This window comes from Ceratotherium simum, chromosome 13 (genome assembly GCF_057802395.1).
Source record: "Ceratotherium simum simum isolate JZ-2026a chromosome 13, ASM5780239v1, whole genome shotgun sequence".
NCBI lineage: Eukaryota > Metazoa > Chordata > Mammalia > Perissodactyla > Rhinocerotidae > Ceratotherium > Ceratotherium simum.
This window is the reverse complement of record NC_141912.1, coordinates 11,454,375-11,475,314: the sequence shown is the minus strand read 5'-3', so window position 1 is coordinate 11,475,314 and position 20,940 is coordinate 11,454,375. Positions and strand designations below refer to the sequence as shown.

Genomic DNA, 20,940 nt, shown 5'->3' with positions numbered 1-20,940 from the left:
TGCTTTCAGACTGAGATATTTAAAGGAAAATTTACTAAAATGGTGGCTTCATTGACACGGAAAGATAGCTTCATTCCATCCCCTCTGTTTATATATACTATTGTTTCAGTCCATGATGTTTTGTTTACTTTGGAAGGAAATATTTTACCCTCTCTGAGGTAATTAATTTTTGTCAGCTTCACTGTTTATAAGGGAAACTGAGAAACTGTTAATTGAAATACAGAATGAGTCACTGTTTTTAGTAATTTTTGGCAGCATTCTAATTTGTGTCAATCCCAGCCTAATTATTAGATTTTTCGGAAGCAGAGAGCATATTTGACTTTTCTCTTACTGAATTTTTTTCCTTTTTTTTTTTTTTAAAATATGTGCTGCCTGACAGAGGTTATATAACTTATATCAACGTGAGGTGAAATACCAATACATTTGAAATACCAAGAGGTTTCCTATGTCACGCTTGGCTCTTCACAGTAGCTCAATATTTAGAAAGCTCACAGAATGTGGTCTTCCTCCTTCCCTCATTCCTACTCCAAGCCTTCACCAAAAAATGTGATTCTTTTAAAGACCTTTTAGCTGGTATTAAGCCACAGTATATGGCCCATCACTAATGACATCACTGAAGTAGTGCCATCAGGGAGAATTCATTTGGAAATCCAATGAATGTCACTTGCAAAGGGCAGACTCCTAGAAGAGGTGACCAGTCATGCATTCCTGAGTTATTTGTTGTAAAAGCATTAATCACTGCGAACTCTTTTGCTCCTAATGCAAACGCACTACATTATTCCACAGGAATTCTGTTCCAAATGATCATTAATGTAGAGAACGGAAGCTGCTGACCGTGGGCAGGGTTAATAAAATCTGTCAGATCAATGGCCAGTATAATGGGACTGTTAATGGTTCCTAATAGAAGTTGGATCTTCCTGGCTGTGGCAGAGTGAATGCAGGTGGAGAGGCAGGTGGCTGTGCTGGGCAGACAGCCCCATCTCTTGCCCCCTGAGGTAGCCTCTGGGTGAAAAGAGCATTGATGTCAGTCACAGCGCTGTGCCAGGGCTCTGAGGCGGCCATGGTTGAGAGTGTAGGCACAGCTGTGGGCTGAGGAGGGAGCCAGGGGTGGCCATGGGGATGGCTCTGCTACCACACTCCAGCTGCTTCATGCCACAGCCTCCTACAGGCCACAGGCCAGGGTGCATCCGAGTGCCTGGTGCTGTGGACATCCCAGAATCTCACCTCACCGCACTCCACACTGGGCCACCAAGGAAATGAAGGACAACAATCACAATGATAACAGTGACAATCGCAGCTAATGCTCCCTGGAAGCTTTCATGGGACTAGGACTAAGCCCTTTACATGTACTTATCCCAATCCTCAGAGCAGCAACCCTATGACTTGTGTACTATTTATTGTCCCATTTTATAGCCGAGGAAGCTGAAGTTCAGACAGGTTCAGTAACTAGTCCAAGGTCAGATTCGAAAGTGTGTGCCCTTAAGCACCATGCTCCTTTATTGGAGGGAGAGACACTGAAACTGTAGCCTAAAATCAGACCAAAGAAAGAGGCAAGGTATGATAGTGGGCCTAGAAGTCTCTCCATTTGCATATCCAACCAGTCATACGTTCAGGACCAACCTTGGACAAAGTCTATAAAAGTTACGGTTTGTCCACAATGCTGTTCCTCTAGGCTTTGCTACTAAAATGTGGGCACCTGGGGCCTTTAAGAGGCCGAATTGCTCTGTGCCACCCTCCTGCAGCCTTGATGGCCCCCAGGAGGCCCTCTCTGCCCAGTAATGCCCTATACTCAAGACTTGTTCCTTCTCTTCCCATGCCTCCCCTACCAAAACTTGTCACATTTCTTGTCATCTGAGGGTCTTGATCTCCTGACTGTACCTTATAGCTCAGGTAGGGTAGGAGGTAGCTACTGCCTCCTGGGGATGCCTCTGAGCAGGAGACTGACATGACTGAGAGCAAAGGCCACCCAGAGCCAGCACCCAGGCTCCAGCAGCATAGCTGGGCATGGGAGCATGGTGACCCGGGCAATGTGACATTCCTGAGCCCCGGTGACTATTGTAACTGAGGTTCTGACACAGCCGCCTTGGGGCTCAGGAAAGGGAATGGGTTGGAGCTCTTAGGTGGAGGCTATGGATGCAAGAGGCTGCCAAGAACTAAGGAAATTGGGGAGCAGGGATGGAAGAGAAATGATAGCTGTAAATGTAAAAAATATAAAATATGAAGACTATTAGATGTTGCCGATAAGCACAAAGTACGGCAGAGGGGCTTAATAAATGTATTTAATAAATGAAATGACATTGCACACAGACTCATGTCACCTTTCCCAGATCAATTCCCATAACCTAGAGGGGAGCAGACCTCAATAGCACCTGACAACACCACTATTCCTAAAGGCTTGCTTCCTTGATTATGTCACTTAAAAAAAATCTGGTGTTAAGTGTTTGAAAGATATGAGAAGACAGATGGTTATGAAGGAGCCGGTGAAGCAGGGAAGGAAGGGGGGGCCATGGAGGGTTTCAGATGGAGGCTCACACACACTCCATGCTACTATCCATCCGTCAACAGGACAGTTACACAGTGCCAAGTGCAATGGGGAATGCAGAAACGGGCTAAGATGTGTTTTCTGGCCCCCTGAGCTTATGAATACACATCATAAGTGCTAGACTACATGGCACAGAATATAAATGCAGTAGAATTGAGTGAGAGAAATTAGCAAGGGGAAAATTCCAAGACAGCATCATGGAAGATTGTGTTGGCTGCAAAGAACATGGACGATATGAACACAGGGAGAGAAGACACAGTCCACATAGAGAGTTGAGGCGAGAACAAAAGCGTGAGGCTGGGAGCAAGCACACTGAGTGCAAAGGAGAATGAAGGAAACAGCCTTGTTCTAGTGGAGGAGTGTGTATGTGTGCGAGTGCAGGTGTGTGCACGCGCGTGTGAATGTGTGTGTTAGGAGAGGGGAGCAGCGGGCAATAAGCAGGACCAGAGAGGGTGACAGCACATTACCAGAGCCTTGGTAGCCAGACAAAGGAGTTTAAACCAGTATGATCGGCAATGGGGAGCCACTGCAGGTCCTTGGGCGTCTAAGGAGCATGATCTAAGCCAAGTTTTGGAAAGTTTCATCTGGAAGTTGTGTAAAAAAGTAAATTGAAGGGAGAAGAGAGAATTAGGGACACTGTGCCAGAGTGCCAGGGCACTCTGACATTATGATTTGTCATCTTTTCTCCTACAGCACACGTCCATATTGCCCTTCTCATTGGCTGAAGTCATCCTCAGGCCACATTACTATCTATCGAAGAAGAAAGGACTCACCGTGTTGGCTGCTGCTAGCCTTGCTTATGTCGGCAGGTAAGAATTGTGTAGAGAAAATCAACTTAGACTTGTCATTCAAGACTCTGAGGGATATTCCAGAAGAAGCATTCTGTTCTGTTAGGCTGCCTTTATCTTGGGTTAACAGGGGTTTAACCATCTTTAATTTTCAAGTAAGAAGGATTCTTATTGTTTGATTTTGATACTCATGGAAACATCATATGCATAAGAACACACAGGTGTGCATGCAAGTCACGAGTTCCTCCCCTCTCAGGAAGACTTAATCGTGTAAAGCCACACATGTTGCTTTCCCCAAGAAAATGTTGATCTTTGGTTTCATTTGCAATTAAAATGTTTGAATGGTTAAATGACCTGAGCCTCTAAATATATTCCATTTGAAAAGGCATTTGATGGACTGATCATGCTAGGTTTGGTCCATTCCTGTTGCCTGTATCATTATGGCCTTATTTGCATCAACATCTGGCAATAGAACTCCTAGTGGGCATTTGGGCAATTGCCCAGGGGCATGCAGAACAGCCTAGCTGGAGGCACGGGAGATAATTTAAGTAGCTGGCCTAGATTTCATCATTCAACCACCTGGCAACACAAATTCTCAGAAATGCTGCCCAATGGTCTGTAATCGAGAGAAAGTGCTTAGCCTTCCACCCAGGGACTGGAAACCCTCTTTCCATTCTACAGCCTTCTCATCTACACCCTTACTTTTGTGTTACTGAAAGGGGCATGCCAAGCAACATACCTGAAGATTGGAAGCTAATCATGATGTTTCTTCTCTAGTCTAGACTCACGTAGGCTGTTCATATCTGACAGTCTGGGTAACCCCCACGTGAGAGGAGTTTATTATATCATGGTACTCTGTCAGAGACAGAAACCAGCAAGAGGGCACATCCCAAAGGGCTCGGCCTTCAGCAGGGCCTCTTCCATGGCTTCACCAGCCTTTGTCTTAGAGCCAGTAATCTTTGTGTCCAGAACTCAGATGATGGTTCCTCCCTTGCCTTTCCTTCCTTTCTGTGGTGTCTGCTCCTCCCACCCTTCTGCACCCCTCCTTCCCTGAGTATCCCAAGTCTTTTTTGCTTCTCCTGTCTTGAAGAAAGCATTTGCTTAATAAATCTACCCCCAGCTTCCAGTGATCTAACCTGTTGTCCAGCCTGGGATCTTTGCAGTTTAACAAAGGATATTTTTAGAGAATAAGACTTCAGTTGGGGACCTACTGGTAGTGGATGTCTGGAGCACTGTGTTGAGAAGGATTCTGAGGCCCTACCAAAAAAGAGTTGTGTTATAATTTAGCAATATCTGCCAATAGCATAAGAATGGGGAGTGGTAGGATATGTGCCATGTATTTGCCATATCTGGCTCAACCCAAAGGAATAAATCCCTGAAGATAGAATATCTGGGACTCAGGGTGGGTAGCAGTACATATCCATAAAGATATTTCTTTCTTTCTTTCTTTTTTTTTTTTGTGAGGAATATCAGCCCTGAGTTAACATCCATGCCAATCCTCCTCTTTTTTTTTTTTTTTTGCTGAGGAAGGCATGCCCTGAGCTAAAATCTATTGCCAATCCTCCTCCTTTTTTTTTTCCCCTTTTTCTCCCCAAAGCCCCAGTAGATAGTTGTATGTCATAGTTGCACATCCTTCTAGTTGCTGCATGTGGGACGCTGCCTCAGCATGGCCAGACAAGAAGTGCGTCGGTGCGCGCCTGGGATCCGAACCCCAGCCGCCAGTAGAGGAGCGTGCGCACCTAAGCGCTAAGCCACGGGGCCGGCTCCCATAAAGATATTTCTTTCTGTTGTATGTGTTGAGGAGAGGCAGGGTAGTATCTGGCTGATTATGCACATGAATATCCATACTCTGTTTTTGTGGCCTCTAATCTGATTTACTCTTTCTTGCCAAGTGTAACTTTTAGAGTTCATATGTAAGATAGCACTCGTGACATACTAATGTTTTCTACCTGAGGACTTGGAAGTTGATCATCAATCCTCGTATCTGACCCTCACTCTTTTCCTCCTCTGAGACCAAGAAGGTAAAAGAGCACCTAAGGCCACTGGCATTCTGGGGGGAAATTGTAGAGGCTGTAAAGACAGGTAGCAGTGGTCAAGGGGGCTTGGCTTGTCAGTGCCTGGGCATGTGCTCCAACAATGCAGGGAATTGGGGGGCTGGGGAAAGGAGGTGCAACAAGATGGGGGTCAGGTGTGAGGCAGCGTGTGTTCATTCAATCATTCATCAGCGCCAGGCACTGTGCTAAGATGCAGCGATGTAGAAGATTCCATGCTGCCTTAGGGACTCTCTGGGACAGAGGAAAGTTACAACAGAAGGGAAGGCAGGGTGATGAGACCGTGAGCATAGGGTGCTCTGGGTTCATGGGAGGGATATTGAGGGCTGGCTTCTTAAGGGAAGTGATGTCTAAGCTGAGACCCAAAGAATGAGTAGGAATAACACAAAAGAGACATGGAAAAGACTTTCAGGCAGAGGGAACAGTATCTGCGAAGGGCTGGAGGAGCTGAGGGTGTGGCTGAATTGGAGGACAGGGAAAAGCTAGAGCATGAATTCACATCAGTGAGGACTTTTATAGTAAGGGCTTTTCTGTGGAAAAGTTTTAAGCAGAGAAGTGAATGATGTGGCTTGTGTAAGAAAGATGATTACATAGCTGATTCTGGCTAAAGTGTGGAAATGAAAAAGGAACGAGGCAGGGAAACAAGTTGGTAGCATTTGTAGTAACTCAGGAGAATTGATGTTAGCCAACTATGACAGTGTCAATCAATCTAAAAATAGAATCAGAAGGGCGGGTGATGGAAGGCGACTTAGAGATCATCCGGCGTTCGAGACCCAAAGCCTCAGTGGAGTAAATGACATGCCCAAGGTCATATGACTGGGAAAATCAAAGCTAGCACTAAAACCCAGGCCTCGTATTTCCAAATCTAGTTTTTTTCCTACTGTATTCACATGGCCGGGTATTAGCTCAATTCCCCGTATGTGCAAAACACATTCTGCTAAATGCTGGAGGGGGTGGGCATGCCAAAAAATTTAACCTCTTCTCTACAGTCTAAAAGCTTTCATGATGTTATTGTTCCCAGCTCTGCGTGCGCTTGGATTAGACATTAAAGTGATGTAACGGAGAAAGTGGAGGGACGGGGTGGAGACCTGTCACCAGCAGGAATGTGACTGGGTGGACCCCCATGGGGAGCTGAAGTGGTTTAGGATTTGGACCTCCTTATCATTAATGAATTGCTAAATCAGCATGGGGTCCATCAGGCCTCATTTTTGCTAGAATGAAGCAAATAGACCTGGATGAGGGCATTTTATGCTGTTCTTGACTGAAGCTCCCATACCTCTGTTATCTCCTGGTTTGGAAGCTGAAACTCCTTGCTGCCTGCTGTCTCCGCCCTTACACAATGCTCTGGGGCCCATGGGCCCGCGTGGTCACAGATGGCCACCAACCAGTTCCACAAACTGTGGATACGGCCACAGATGGTCATCAGCAAGCTCCACAAACTGTCAATATCCATGGAGATGTTAGAGGGAAGCGGCTATGCGTCCGCTCTTAGGCGTGCCAGTTTGGATGGTCAAATAGGGAAACAACAGAGCAGAAATGAGGTAAAGAATATGGGCCTGGGCCAGAGAGAGCGTGAGAAACAACCATGAGTCAGAAGAACGGCCATAACTCTGAGCTGGAGAAGCATTTCACGGCTGAAACCATGTTACAATGACCTAAAAATAGCCACCAAGACCGTGGGGACTGCCGTACATGTGGCACTGGCTTTTTGTTATTTTTTCAGATTGCAGAATTGGAGGGCTGGCCCCTAAGTGGGAAAATAAAGCTTTGCAGAGTAGTAGTAGCTGCAAATCTTTCATTTCCTTTGGAAAACATTAGTCACCTATAAATATGTAGCTCGCTTACTCCTCCCTTCTCTCTCACCCCAAAACCCCTCACCTAGCTCTCTCTGAGGCAGTGGTGAGGAGCAAGAAAATAGAAATGTTCCTACTGCTGGCTTTTATTCATTCTTTTATTGAACAAATATTTCCCCTAACCCAGGGCTGGGCCCGCTTGGAAAAGCAAAGTGATATAAGGCCAAGCCCCAGCCTGCAGGGGGTTTGTTCTTAATAAGTGGAGATGAGCCATGCATATGAATTATACAAGATGAGAAGCGATAAAATGTCATAAAAAATATGAGGAGCTACAGGGACTCAGGGGAAGAAGTGATTACATCTGACTGGGCGGTGTAGGAAGATCTTCATGAAAGGTATGCGTTGGATGTGCGCTCTGAAGGAATGGATGGATTAAGCAGCAAAAAATGTGAGAAAATGAACAACACAGCACAGTGCCGAGGCCAAGGGAGCCCCGAACACGTTAGAGCGATGGCCAGCAGGTTGCGTTAGCTGGACCTGTTAGTGAAAGAGACTAACAGGAAGTCACCCTAAACTACCCTCTCACGGTGGCTTGTGGGTGGCAGGCTGAAAGAGGTTAGACAGAGTACAGACAAAGTCAGATTCCATTGTTTCTGTGGTTTGTTTTTATGACGATTCCTTTCTTCTATAATATGCTCAGGTGAGGTCCCACAGCAAAATTGCCTGGGCCTGCAGGTGTAACAATCCTCTAAATTCATGCAACCATTTACACACACACTTACGCACATAGACATCTTACCCCAGAATACATTAAAAACAGTCCAGAGGGCTGGACTAAGCTGAGTTCCAGGATCAGTCACCTTGCCACACCTAGCATCAACAGTCCCCTCCTTCTCCCACTAGTGCATTGTGATGAATTCCCTCCCAGAGTCTTTGTCACCCTTTCCTGAAGACCATGCACCATAGTTTTCTAATCTTAGTGGGGATCAGAATCCCAGCCCAATTTTCCATAGAAGGACTCTTTAGCCCTCATGTAAATTAATATATGAAAATAAATATAAAGATGTCACCCAACTCCCCCTTATTATCAACATTTGGGATCTAGTTCAGCCAGGATGCAAACTGAAGAGGGGTAGAGGTGGAGGGCTAGGAGAAGAAATGTTACCTATGCTTCCCATCCTTCCTCTCCGACCTCAGCTCCTAGTTAACCAATACGCCTGTTACAGAAATTAGAAACAAAAGGAGCCTGAAGAAGGGTGCATCTGGACAGTCAGGAATGAGGGGCACGCCTGAGACGTATTGTTGAAGTAACAGAACAGGTTTTTTGGATTAATTGGGACATAGGGGAAAAATGAAAAGGAAAAAATCAAGGATAATTCTAAGAATTTTCAGCTGGTAGACTGGGAAGCTGGTGATTCCATTAATAGATGTAGAGAACTTAGGAAAGAAATAGTTTTGGGTATAAGTAAAAAAGTCAGTTTAAAACCCCGTATCTGGGTCCCATTTCAAAAGATTCCACTTTAACTGGTTTAGGATATGCCCTGGGTATTGGAACTTTTAAAGACCCCCAAGACAATTCTAATCTTCAGCTAAGGTTGAGAACCACTTGCTTAGAGGAACTTCCATTTGGAAATCAGACCTGGCCTTCTCAAGAGAGGAGGGGCTGTGGAGATCCGATCCGGGAGCGAACCTTCCTGGTGGGATGGGATTGCTGGAGAGAGAGAAGAGAGAGGGGAATGGGGAGAAGTAGAGAGGGAATGCTGGGGAAATGCCCTCATTTAAGGGATGGGTAGACTGGGAAGGTGGTAATTCCATTAATAGACATCACTTCCCTTAAGAAGCCAGCCCTCAATATCCCTCCCATGAACCCAGAGCACCCTATGCTCACGGTCTCATCACCCTGCCTTCCCTTCTGTTGTAACTTTCCTCTGTCCCAGACGGTCCCTAAGGCAGCATGGAATCTTCTACATCGCCGCATCTTAGCACAGTGCCTGGCGCTGATGAATGATTGAATGAACACACGCTGCCTCACACCTGACCCCCATCTTGTTGCACCTCCTTTCCCCAGCCCCCCAATTCCCTGCATTGTTGGAGCACATGCCCAGGCACTGACAAGCCAAGCCCCCTTGACCACTGCTACCTGTCTTTACAGCCTCTACAATTTCCCCCCAGAATGCCAGTGGCCTTAGGTGCTCTTTTACCTTCTTGGTCTCAGAGGAGGAAAAGAGTGAGGGTCAGATACGAGGATTGATGATCAACTTCCAAGTCCTCAGGTAGAAAACGTTAGTATGTCACGAGTGCTATCTTACATATGAAATCTAAAAGTTACACTTGGCAAGTAAGAGTAAATCAGATTAGAGGCCACAAAAACAGAGTATGGACATTCATGTGCGTAATCAGCCAGATACCACCCTGCCTCTCCTCAACACATACAACAGAAAGAAATATCTTTATGGGAGCCGGCCCCGTGGCTTAGCGCTTAAGTGCGCACGCTCCTCTACTGGCGGCCGGGGTTCGGATCCCGGGCGCGCACCGACGCACTTCTTGTCTGGCCATGCTGAGGCAGCGTCCCACATGCAGCAACTAGAAGGATGTGCAACTATGACATACAACTATCTACTGGGGCTTTGGGGAGAAAAAGGGAAAAGAAAGGAGGAGGATTGGCAATAGATGTTAGCTCAGGGCTGGTCTTTCTCACAAAAAAAAAAAAGAAAGAAATATCTTTATGGATATGTACTGCTACCCACCCTGGGTCCCAGATATTCTATCTTTAGGGATTTATTCCTTTGGGTTGAGCCAGATATGGCAAATACATGGCACATATCCTACCACTCCCCATTCTTATGCTATTGGCAGATATTGCTATATTATAACACAACTCTTTTTTGGTAGGGCCTCAGAATCCTTCTCAACACAGTGCTCCAGACATCTACTACCAGTAGGTCGCCAACTGAAGTCTTATTCTCTAAAACTGTTCTTTGTTAAACTGCAATAATATTGTGGTAACATACGCAAAACATAAAATTTACCGTTTTAACCATTTTTTTTAAGTATACAGTTCAGTGGCACTAAGTACAGTCACATTATTAGCCATCACCACTATTCATCTCCAGAACTTTTTTCTCCTCAAAGTGTAATTGTGTCCCCATTAGACAGTAACTCCTCATTCTCCCCTCCCCCAGCCCCTGGCAACCACCATTCTATTTTGTGTCTCTGTGAATTTGATGACTCTAGGTACCTCATATAAGTAGAATCATATAATATTTGTCCTTTTGTGACTTCCTTATGTTTAATTTTTTGAGGAAGCACTATACTGTTTTCCATAGCAGTTATAGCATTTTATATTCCCACCAACAGTGCACAAGTGTCCCAATTTCTCCACGTCCTCACAACACTTGATATTTTATGGTTTTTTTTTGATAGTAGCCATCCTAATGGGTGTGAAGTAGCATCTCCTTGTAGTTTTGATTTTCTTTTCCCTAATAATTAGTAACATTGAGTATCTTTTCATGTGTTTGTTGGTAATTTGTTTATCTTCTTTGGAGAAATGTCTATTCAAGTCCTTTGTCCCTTTGTAATTGAGTTATTTTTTGTTGTGAAGTTCTAGTAGTTCTTTATATATTCTGGGTAATAATCCCTTATCGGATATTTGATTTGCAAATATTTTTCTCATTCTATAAGTTGCCTTTTCACTCTGTTGATTGTGTCCTTTGATGCACAGCGATGGCCCCTTAAGTTTTACGCCGTAGGCACCTCCCTTTCCTCACCCTAGTCCTGGCTGTGATATTAGCCCTTGTCTCTTCCACGAAGCATTTGACAAACTTGAAATAAAATATTTGAAATAACCAAGATCACACTTGGGTTTCTGAAAGTTTAATTAAGCACAGAATTTTGTTCTTCCGTCTGAACTCCGTTGTCAACCTGCGGTATCCACATTTGAATGTTGTTTCTGAAGTACAACCTGGCCTATCCTAATTGTTACAACAGATGAGCAACCTCAGAGAAAGGTTGCTAAGAAGACTCCCACTGTACCATCCCTCAGAGGAGAGAAGTTTTAAACTCTTATTAAATGATTACAACGTGCCAGGCACTGTTCTATGTAATGTACAAGTGTTAACTCCCTTAATCTTTACAATAGCCTTATAAGGTGTATACTGTTTGCACCCCCACTTTGTACATGAGGGCAGGGGGCAGAAAAGTTGAATAAATTGTTGAAGGCAACATAGCTAATAGGTGGCAGAACTGGGATTTGAATCACAGAAGCCTGGTTCCACATTCTGCACTCTTAACCAATTATAAACTGTAGCTGATATCTCGTCTTCCCCATATTTAATTTTAAAAGTTATTTCAGACTTTGGCATCTTCCAGTGCAGTTGGTTTCCAGCAAACTGCATTTTTAGGCTTTACTTAGACATAGTGGCTCCTCTCTTAGCATTTCTTTTCCTTCTCTTGGCTTACAGAAATGACATATTCTATCTACACATGAGCAAGATCTGAGCCTCCTGTAAATCCATCCATTCCACTCTCTCCATGGCTATATCCATGAGCTAAAATCAGGGCCCACAATTAAACCAGGCACATTGTATTACAGCAATAATGTTTGATCTCTGCCCCTCCCACCCCAATTAATGGAGTGCTAATGGAAACCTATACCTGACACTTAGCTCTGTAAAGCTAACCTCACTTGTCTGGCTGAGAGCTAGCAAATGGACACCATCTTAGCAGGTTCAGCGTCTCAGCAGGTCATATCTCTCAGGGAAAGGAATAATTCATGTTCTCACACACTTTCTTTGGCTAATGATGTGTTTGATGTTCTCCCATATTCTTTCATTAACATTGGATTTTAATGGATTAGGTAAAACAGCCAAGCCCAACCCATGAAACAGGATGTCTCTTTGAATCAAGTCTATTTATCTAGAGAAGACTCACTCCGGTAGGTTTGTGGAACGCCTCAGCTGTTGACAAATGTCCCCCATGGCTTCTTTTCATCTGCCTGGGCTTCAGAACCCCATTGATCTTGAGCTGAAAATTGTTTTTTTTTTTTTTTTTCCCTTTCTGTCCTAGTCATTGTGACTTGTCATTTTCTGCAGGGTCCTATGGATCTACTCTGAGACGGGTATGTGGGTGTATCCTGTGTTTGCCAAACTCAGCTCAGTGGGTCTAGCAGCCTTCTTCTCTCTCAGCTACATCCTTAGCGCTGGCATCTACCTACTAGGAGAGAAGCTCAACCACTGGAAATGGGGTCAGTTTATTTCTCTTTTATTTACAGAGACACTTCTTCCTTACCCTCTCTCCATTCCTCCTGGAAACAGAAGGAGAAACTAGTCCAAAGGGGAAGGCAGTGATGCTCGATGCCTTTGTCCAAAAGACTCAGACGGGTCCTACCAAAGTGGGCAAAGGAAAAGCCTGGGGGAAGTTTGCACTGTCTTGAAGGGCCCCGTCAGATTATCTCTCCTCCTTCCTAAAAGAACATCTCATCTAACAATAAGGCTAAAAATAATCTTTAGAAAGCTCAAGACGCAGGAAGCAAATTGTCACCATCCCCAACATGAAAAAATGGACTCAGGGTCTCCCTCCCTTAAGTGAGGGCTTGAGGGACACAAGCTATTAAAATGTTAAGGTTTCCTTTTTGAACGATGTGGGTCCCGATGACCTTCTTAGCTCTTCCAAGCTCAGCAGTGCCTTTCGGTTGAGTTCCCATTTCTCTCCTGTTAGGTTTCTTCTCAACCTTAGTAAAACATTTACCGGATAAAATCACATCCTGTACTTGAGGCTGGAATTCTCATTTAAACAAGGTCTTGGGCAATGTGAATTATGTCAATAAGCTAAGTTTTCTAATTATAGGTGGATAGAACCATGTTACTTCATAAGAAAAAAATAATATTAACTTAGTGATTTTAATATGGAAGATTTTATTCTTCTCCCTGCTTCCCCCACCCCAGAATATTATGTTGTTGGAAAATTAACCACCAAAAAGTCAAGTTGCAAAATACCCATGATTTTTTTCCCTCCCCAAGGAGAAGCACTGGAACTCTACCCTGGTTTTGTGTATAAGGAAGGCAAGAGTCACATACAGTCCCCCACATCACACGCCCACGTGCCATTCTGTTCTATCAAAATAGAAATGGCAGAAGTGGCATCTTCCACCCAATTTATGAACTGGTGTGAAAACATAAGCCCGTGTATGCAAAAAAACCTGACAGTTTCAGAAGGTTCACTACAAGAGTGTATATTTCTGAGAGGAGACTGAGACCCAGGAAAAATAAGCATGCAAGTTGGCTTTTTCACATGTTTTCTACTCTTGGAGAATTTAATGGATTAAGAAAGTCCCAAAGGCAATATCCTCCTTGAAAGCAAACACTTAAAAAATGGAATACTAAAAATTACTCCCCAAATCAGGATTCCAAATCACAGGAAATTATCCAGAAAAAAAAAAAATGTGTTGACATTTCAGATGTGTTGACATCTAATTCTAACTAGTTTTGGCTCCTTGAAGTTCTGGGTAAAGATTTTTGATGCCGTCCCCAAATCTATATAAAAAAAAAAAAAGAAAAGAAGGAAGGAAGAAGCTAATCCATTTGAAATTTCGCAGATATAAGACATGCAGAGAAGAACTTGATTACTCAGATCTTAGAGAACAATAACTTTTTAAATCAATTGTATTGAGTTCAGTAATGATTAACTTTTAAATTGTTACTCTACAGTGACTTTTAAACATCCATTGGACTGAAAAACAAATTTTCCACTATATTTAATATTATTGAGATCACTGTTTTCAACACAAAGCTCTTTTTAATAAGCTTCATTGTTTGAGTACTATATCCAGTGTTTCACTACAGTTAGGTCCCAATCAGCAAACAGGCCGGCACCAACATGTAGACCCTCATTACATCATGCATATATGCATGTCCATGTGACTGACAGAGACTACTGTAAGTGGCCATGTGTCTCTCTCCTCTCTCTAGGTTTTTAGCTCCTTAAGAATAGAATGGGTAAAAAGTCCTATATAGCATCAGAATAGTCTCATAAATGTGTTAAATTCTGAACAGGTCATAATTATAAATGGTTGAATGAGAATTAAAAGAGAAATTAGGTCACTTAAAATTCCAGTGGCAGTGAACACTTTTAAATTGTGTAAAACTAAGCAGCGCTGTCTATGTGAACACATTTCCCTGTGTCTTCTTCTGCTTAAAACACGTCAAGTCTCTCCACAATTTACAGATGAAAATCCAAGGCCTTGGAATGACACACAGGGTCTCTACGACCCAGTTCCTACCTGGGTTCTTGCTCACCCTCTTCTAAATATATACCCCAGCAGCACCAAACTGCTTATTTTCCCTACATGTTGATGTTTCTTACCACCATAGGCTTCTGTCTCACATCTCCCTGTCTTTGGCTGTCTCACACCCACTCATTTATTTCAACTCACCTTTTCCAGGAAGCCTTCCCTGGGCCCAGAGATTTGTTTTTACACTAGACCCTGACTTTCTTAAGGGTTAGGTGTATGTCTTAACCACCCTTGAATCCCCCATTTCCATTAGCTTACCCAATGGATCAATCAATGCAGGCAGGATATCCAAGGGCTCTTCTCTCTAGGTATTAAATGGAACTTTGTGCAAAGGTGTTCTGGAGACAGTGGTCAAGGAATGACTCTGACGGTTGGAAACTAAAGTATTGGACAGGGAGTCTGAGGAGCATAGGAGGGTGATGGTATGGTACACTGATCGGAGAGCTGTTGAAAAAGAGATGTGTGTTAGGGCTGGCAGTACAAAACAGTTGGAATGGGAAAAAGTTGGAATGGGAAAAAGTTGGAATGGGAATGAAGAAAACTAGGGTATGTCCCTCACCTGGCCACAAATCAACCATGTAACCTGTGTCAATACACTTCAACTCCTTAGTGATAGGATGACCTTTAAGTAGGGAGACCACACATCTCAGTTTGCCAAGAACAGTCCTGGTTAATGCCTGCTGTGCCAGGTGTATATAGTTTAGCATTGTCTAGGATTGGACAATCCATTGTGTAATTCCTCTATCTCTGAGTTCCTCTCCAAACCTTCTGTTCTGGATCTATGGAAACGTGTAAGTAGCTACCTACTTTGTCCAAATCCAGGGCTAATCCTACTTTCTCACCTCCTTCCACAGCCTGAGCTTCCTTGGATGAGAGCAGAAATTCAAAGGAGTGCTTTGGTAATGCAGTGGGAGGCAGTGGTTAGAAAAGTTCTGTGCCAGAGTGCCTGGTTCCTACCTTGCTCTTACCAATGATAGACCTGTGACACTGGGCAAGGCACTCAACGTCTTGTGTTCCAGTGTTCTCTCATGCATATCATGGAGACAATATTAGTACCCTTCTCCTGGGATCCTAGAGGACTGTAAAGGACTTGGGAAGTGTCAAGTGCCAAGAATAGGGCCTGGCACATAGGGTTAGTCACTATTGCTGTTAATCTCATTCTCCCCCAGCAAAAATCAGTAACCTTTTTGCCTATGTGGATATTCTAATCCTCTTCTACAATTTTATGCATAAATTACCAGTTTCCCCAGCTGAAGGTGATTAAAAGTAACAATAGCCCAACTGAATGCAAGTTGACAGATACGGTGCAGTTCCTGACGAACTTAACAGAGTGAAATAGGAGGTCAGGCTACTTGAGGCTAGAATTAATTAGAATGTCTGTGTCTGAAATCTTGAGACACAGTGTGGCCTAGCTGAGAGTCACCAGCCAAGTACGGAGTGGTCAAGAAATACCAGTCAAGACCCATCTAACGTGCAGGTATCTCTCGATCAGTGGTTCTCGACCTTAACTGCATGTTATAAGATCACTAGGGGAGTTTTAAAGCACTAATTCACGGGCCCACCCCAGACCAATTAAATCCATCTCTGGAGATGGGGACTCGGCATAGGTATTTTTAAAAGCTTCCCAGTTATTTTAATTTGCAACCAGGGTCAAGAGCCACTGCTACAGAGCAACACTTCTCAAACTTGTATGTGCCTGCAAATCTTGTTAAAATGAGGAGCTTGTTAAAGTGTAGATTCTCGTTCAGTAGATGTGAAATAAAGCTTGGGATTCTGCCCTTCTACCATGTGCCCCAGTGAGACTGATGATGCTGGTCCTATATGCCACAGGACTCTGGGCTCCTCCCAGTTTAGATGATTATGTCTACAAGCATCCTTGTCCAATGTGGTGTTCGCTCAAGTCAGCTGCTGGGCTAAGAAAGATGTCGGTAGTGACAGCCACAGTCGCTGAATGCCTACCCACTTTCTGTCTCCTCACGTGTCATTTCAGTGGGTGAAAATGAAGAGAATCTTGAGAAGGGCCGTAATAAGGAGTGATATGAGGAATCAAATGTAAACTTGGAAAGTGTGTGACATTTTCCAGGGGTAAATAGATGCAGGGAGCTGGCCCTGTGTACTAGGGAGACAAGTGCCATCATGCTCTCAGGAAGGTCCTGCTGGCCTCCTAGAAGATGCTGTGGCTCAAAAAGCTCTCAAGAGGTTCCAGAGGCCACCTACCTGACTTGTCACCATCTCACTCTCTGTCCTGTGCTAGTTTTTATGTGTCATGGGATATATTGCTGGATAAGCACTGAGTCCTTACTGGCACCAGATACCCACCAAGAAAGATTCAGTTTCCATTTTGGGGGCAGAGTTAGGTGGAACATTGATTTCAAACAATCATGGAAGCAGAAAGGGGAGGCAGTCTCTGGCAGATCATTGCAAGCTTGGCTTACCATGTCTGAGCATCAAGGGATACCCCAGACAGATTCTTTCCACCCTGACTGGGAGAATGGGGCTCTCAGGGGGTCTCAATGTAGGCTCCTTTCTCTTCCACTTATGTACTTAATTTTTTTTTTTGGATAAGACACAAGGATGCTGACACCAGGACACAAGTCCATCAGGAAGAGAAACCCAACCCACAAGATATATCAGGCACAGAAAAAGGCTAAGTGCCTGCAGACCAAAATGGAGGGCCTCTTATACGTAGATGTGGCCAGAGAGGTAGTCAGCTTACTTGTGGCCTATGACTTCTATCCTTAGGTTCCTGAGGGATGTGTGTCAGGTGTCAGACTAACTTTTGTCAGGGCCTGAGACTATAGATCCTTTTCTTCCTAAGGATAGTGTGTAAGCTGAAAATTCCAGTCTGGCCAAGTGACCTTGTGATTGTGCCTTAGACAGAATGACATTAAAACCTTCCTTTAATACTATTTGCTGTAGACCAGATTTTCTTTAAAGGAGATTTTATTGTTGAAAGCTGCTTACAGGCCATCTAGTCTCCCTCCTTGGTTTTATCCATGAAGAAATTTATTATAATTTATAACAGATAAATCATATTTAACGTAGTATATAATGTATATAAGGTCTGTCTATCTTGCATGTTTTCCCTGATCATTTCATCACAAAAGAACCTTATCCTGAGTTGACTCCATGTGTATTTCTAAGGCATGGTCCCACTGGGGCAGCATTTAGTGAATAATAAAAATATATCTCCTTTTTGCCTTTCTTGTCCTAACTTCATCTCCCTAAGTTTAAAGAGAGTCTTCTCTGGACTATTACTTCTCCCTCTTCCTCAGCCTCTTTCCCCACGAGAGCTTCTCCAGCCAGCCCTCAGCTCCACCTCCTTCCTGTTACTTCTGCACTGCGACTTGTACTCATCAATGCTCAAATCTCGTTCCTCTAACACCTCATATCCCCCCAACCATCTGCCTTCTCACCCTTTTCCAAGCCAACCTGCTAAAACTAGGCAAATGTTCTTCAAATTTTCCGTTTAAAGTCTAGCAATAGCTTTTGTGGTTGTAGATACATAGGTGTAAATCTTTTTGAAAAGGATGTTTTCCCTTATCCTGTTTTCTGACTCCTGGAACAACAAGGTATATAATTACATATGGTATCCATAGTGATGTTGATTAAAAGAATGATTCCTTTTCCATGCCAGCAGAAAATGTTTGGATCTTGCACAAGACGAACATTAAATGTTTAGCCTAAAATATCTCTACTCTTTGGTACTACCTAACAGAGGATAAAGAAAGGACTAAAATAAGTCAGGGGAGAATTATTCCCTAACTGCCAACTAGGAGGTGTTCTACTGGGAAACACTCCCTTCAATGAAGTAAAGAGTAATGACACACAACCTTATTTCCCAATCAGAGTTTAAAATTTATTTTGCAAGCTTTGTTTGGGTCAGATAATATGATCTACTGCTAAAGTCAGAAGTTCCCTATCTCCAGCCATGCACTATGGAAACATGGTCAGAGATAAACTCTGAAGACTCAAAGAAGCCTAGAGACTGTTTAGCCCCATAAGAATTTAGGACTAAGGACGCACCCTCACCTGCTAGAAACAAAAAGAAAAATATGATTTCTGTGATATTCACACCGTGTAAGTCTCTACAGAATGAAATGACTGTTGGAGCTCCACACAGAGACACATTTAGGGACAGTGCCTTCTCTGGCACGGAATTTCTTAATACTCCATCTAGCTACTTAGTGTTGGATGTGGGGGACTCTGATCCAGTGGAATGAGCCACCTGCTCTCTTCCCCTAAAAGAACTTCCCACCACCACTTCCGCTCCTGCTTCTGCTGCTTCTCTCCAAGCCTTCATGTTGGGTTGTGTTTCTTAAATGGAGAAGAAGTCTTCAGTCATTGCCACCTGGGGTTGAAGGAGTGAGGTTATGACTACAGTTAGACTCGACGTGCTGGGGGGTTGATAAACAGCAGGAACAAAGAAAGTTCTAGGAGCCCTCAGAGTGACTACAGGGGAAACAAATTTGAGAAGTTTGTACTAATCAAGCTCTTGGACATGAGGGAATTAATGTGTTATTTAGCTGAAAAATGATTCAGTAGAGGCCCAAAGCGTATACTTCTGAAAAGAGAAGGTACTGTGTTTGTACTTATAGACTTAATGTAGAAAAGACCTAACTAGGGAGGAAAGAATTCATGTCAAAAATGAAAAATAAGTAGAAGCATAACTGAAAAGAACGTGAAGCCTGTAAAGATGGATAAATTGTGAGGCTTCACTGGAGTGACTGGGGGTAGTCTGGATTGATGAGGAGTAGAAGAAGCAGTGAGGGGCCTGTCCTTAAAAATGTTGAGAGAGCCAGCCCTGATGGCCTAGTGGTTAAAGTTCAGCACTCTCACCACTTCAGGGGCCCGGGTTCGTTTCCTGGTCGCGCACCACACCACCCGTCTCTCAGTAGCCACGCTGTGGCAGCAGCGGATGTAGAAGAACTAGAAGGACTTACACCTATGATATATAACCATGCATTGGGGCTTTGAGGAGGAAAAAAAATGTTGCGAGACATGAATACAAGGATGGCCATGGCGGCTATGTGATTAGGAGCTGGCTGCCCTAGAAAATCAGTGTGATGAGGGGGCCGCAAGCAGGACTTCAAGTCATCGGTCACTGAAGCCTCTAAGAAAGGGAGTTCTAGCAAAATAAAATTAATAGAAGATATTTAATATTTACCGTTATGGATATAACTGATGGAGACGGCAGGGTTTGAAGGGTGAAGCATGGAATTAGGAGCATGAGATTGCTGTGGTAATACTGAATCAGAACTAACAGAGCTCTAACTTCCAGAATGGACAAGAAGAGGCTGAGTTGAAAAAAGTTTTCAAAATAGGATTGGTAGCATTTGGCAACAGACAAGAAGGATAATGAGTTAATGAAGTTTTAGAAAGTTCAAAGCTTATGCAAGGATTTATGATCATTAAATATAGAGGTACCAACTTGTTGGCTGAATGGAAGTCAGTCTAGAAATTGAATGCTACAATTTCAGTAGAATAAAGCCCCTCTAATGAGCTTACTAAAAAGTAATCAATACACTAGTACTTTTCCACCCAGGATGATAAGTTGATTTGGTGAGAGGTGACGGAATGACCCTCAATTTGGTGAATATCCACTCCTCTATTTCCTCTCTAATTTGATGTGGTCTCTTCATTTCCATCTGCAGAGTCTCAAAGTATGTCAGTAGATTGTGTGCAGCCTGCAAACACATGACCAAAAGCAACAGCAATCAGTGGCTCATCTTAGATATGCAGAGTCACATGAAAGCAAACAGCACCATTGACCAACCGGCTACCTGTGAGCCGAGCACCAAGGGGAGACAGCAGAGTTGCTCCTTGCCGTTATGGTAGTGGTGGTGGGTTTTCAGAACTCCTTAAAGCACCTCTTCTTGCCTTGCAAGAGTGTCCTTGATTTTCCACTGCTCCAAGTCAAGGTGGATGTCTACCCACACAAGAATAACCATTAGGGATACTCAGAAATCTGAGGTCTTTCTCTCTGTTCTTGCTTGTACAGGTGACACGATGCAGCCAAGGAAGAAGAGGAAGTGATTACATGCCATTTTCCAAGAACTAAGGAGGAAGAAAACAGGAATTTTTTTCATTATTTTTTCTGGTGGGGGAAGGTGGTGGAGCAACGTAGGAAGGTAGAAAGCACAAGGAATGATATTTAAATTTAATAAGAGAGTTATGAAAGTAGCTTAATTTGAGCACTCTTGGTGTTTTGAAAGGTTTACTGGATATGCCAAAAATGACTCCCGCTGTCTCAGAATTTGTTACCTTCGTCTGACATCTGTGGAGGATGATCTGTGGTCAAAATCTGGCCAAAGGCCAAAGAAACTCATAAACTAGGTGTTACAGAATGTTTAGAGAGAGAGAGGAACTCAGGATCATCCAGACTCTTCACTTTACAGACGAGGATGCTGAGGACCTGGCTGAGAAGTTACCTACGTGAAGCCAAAGAGTTAGTGTCAGAACCGAGGCCATAGCTTGT

The 20,940-nt window shown here is 43.6% G+C and overlaps 1 protein-coding gene across 1 annotated transcript in view; it reads left to right on the top strand.

Moving 5' to 3' along the window:
* Positions 1-20,591, top strand: part of ADTRP (androgen dependent TFPI regulating protein) — a 56,718-nt gene extending 36,127 nt beyond the window's left edge. Inside the window, exons 4-6 of the mRNA XM_004432119.3 lie at positions 3,236-3,351; positions 12,265-12,416; positions 20,464-20,591. Coding sequence (XP_004432176.1) covers positions 3,236-3,351; positions 12,265-12,416; positions 20,464-20,498 — 303 coding nt within the window. The 3' untranslated portion in view covers positions 20,499-20,591. The remainder of the gene's footprint in view (positions 1-3,235; positions 3,352-12,264; positions 12,417-20,463) is intronic.
* The last annotated feature ends 349 nt before the right edge of the window (positions 20,592-20,940 follow it).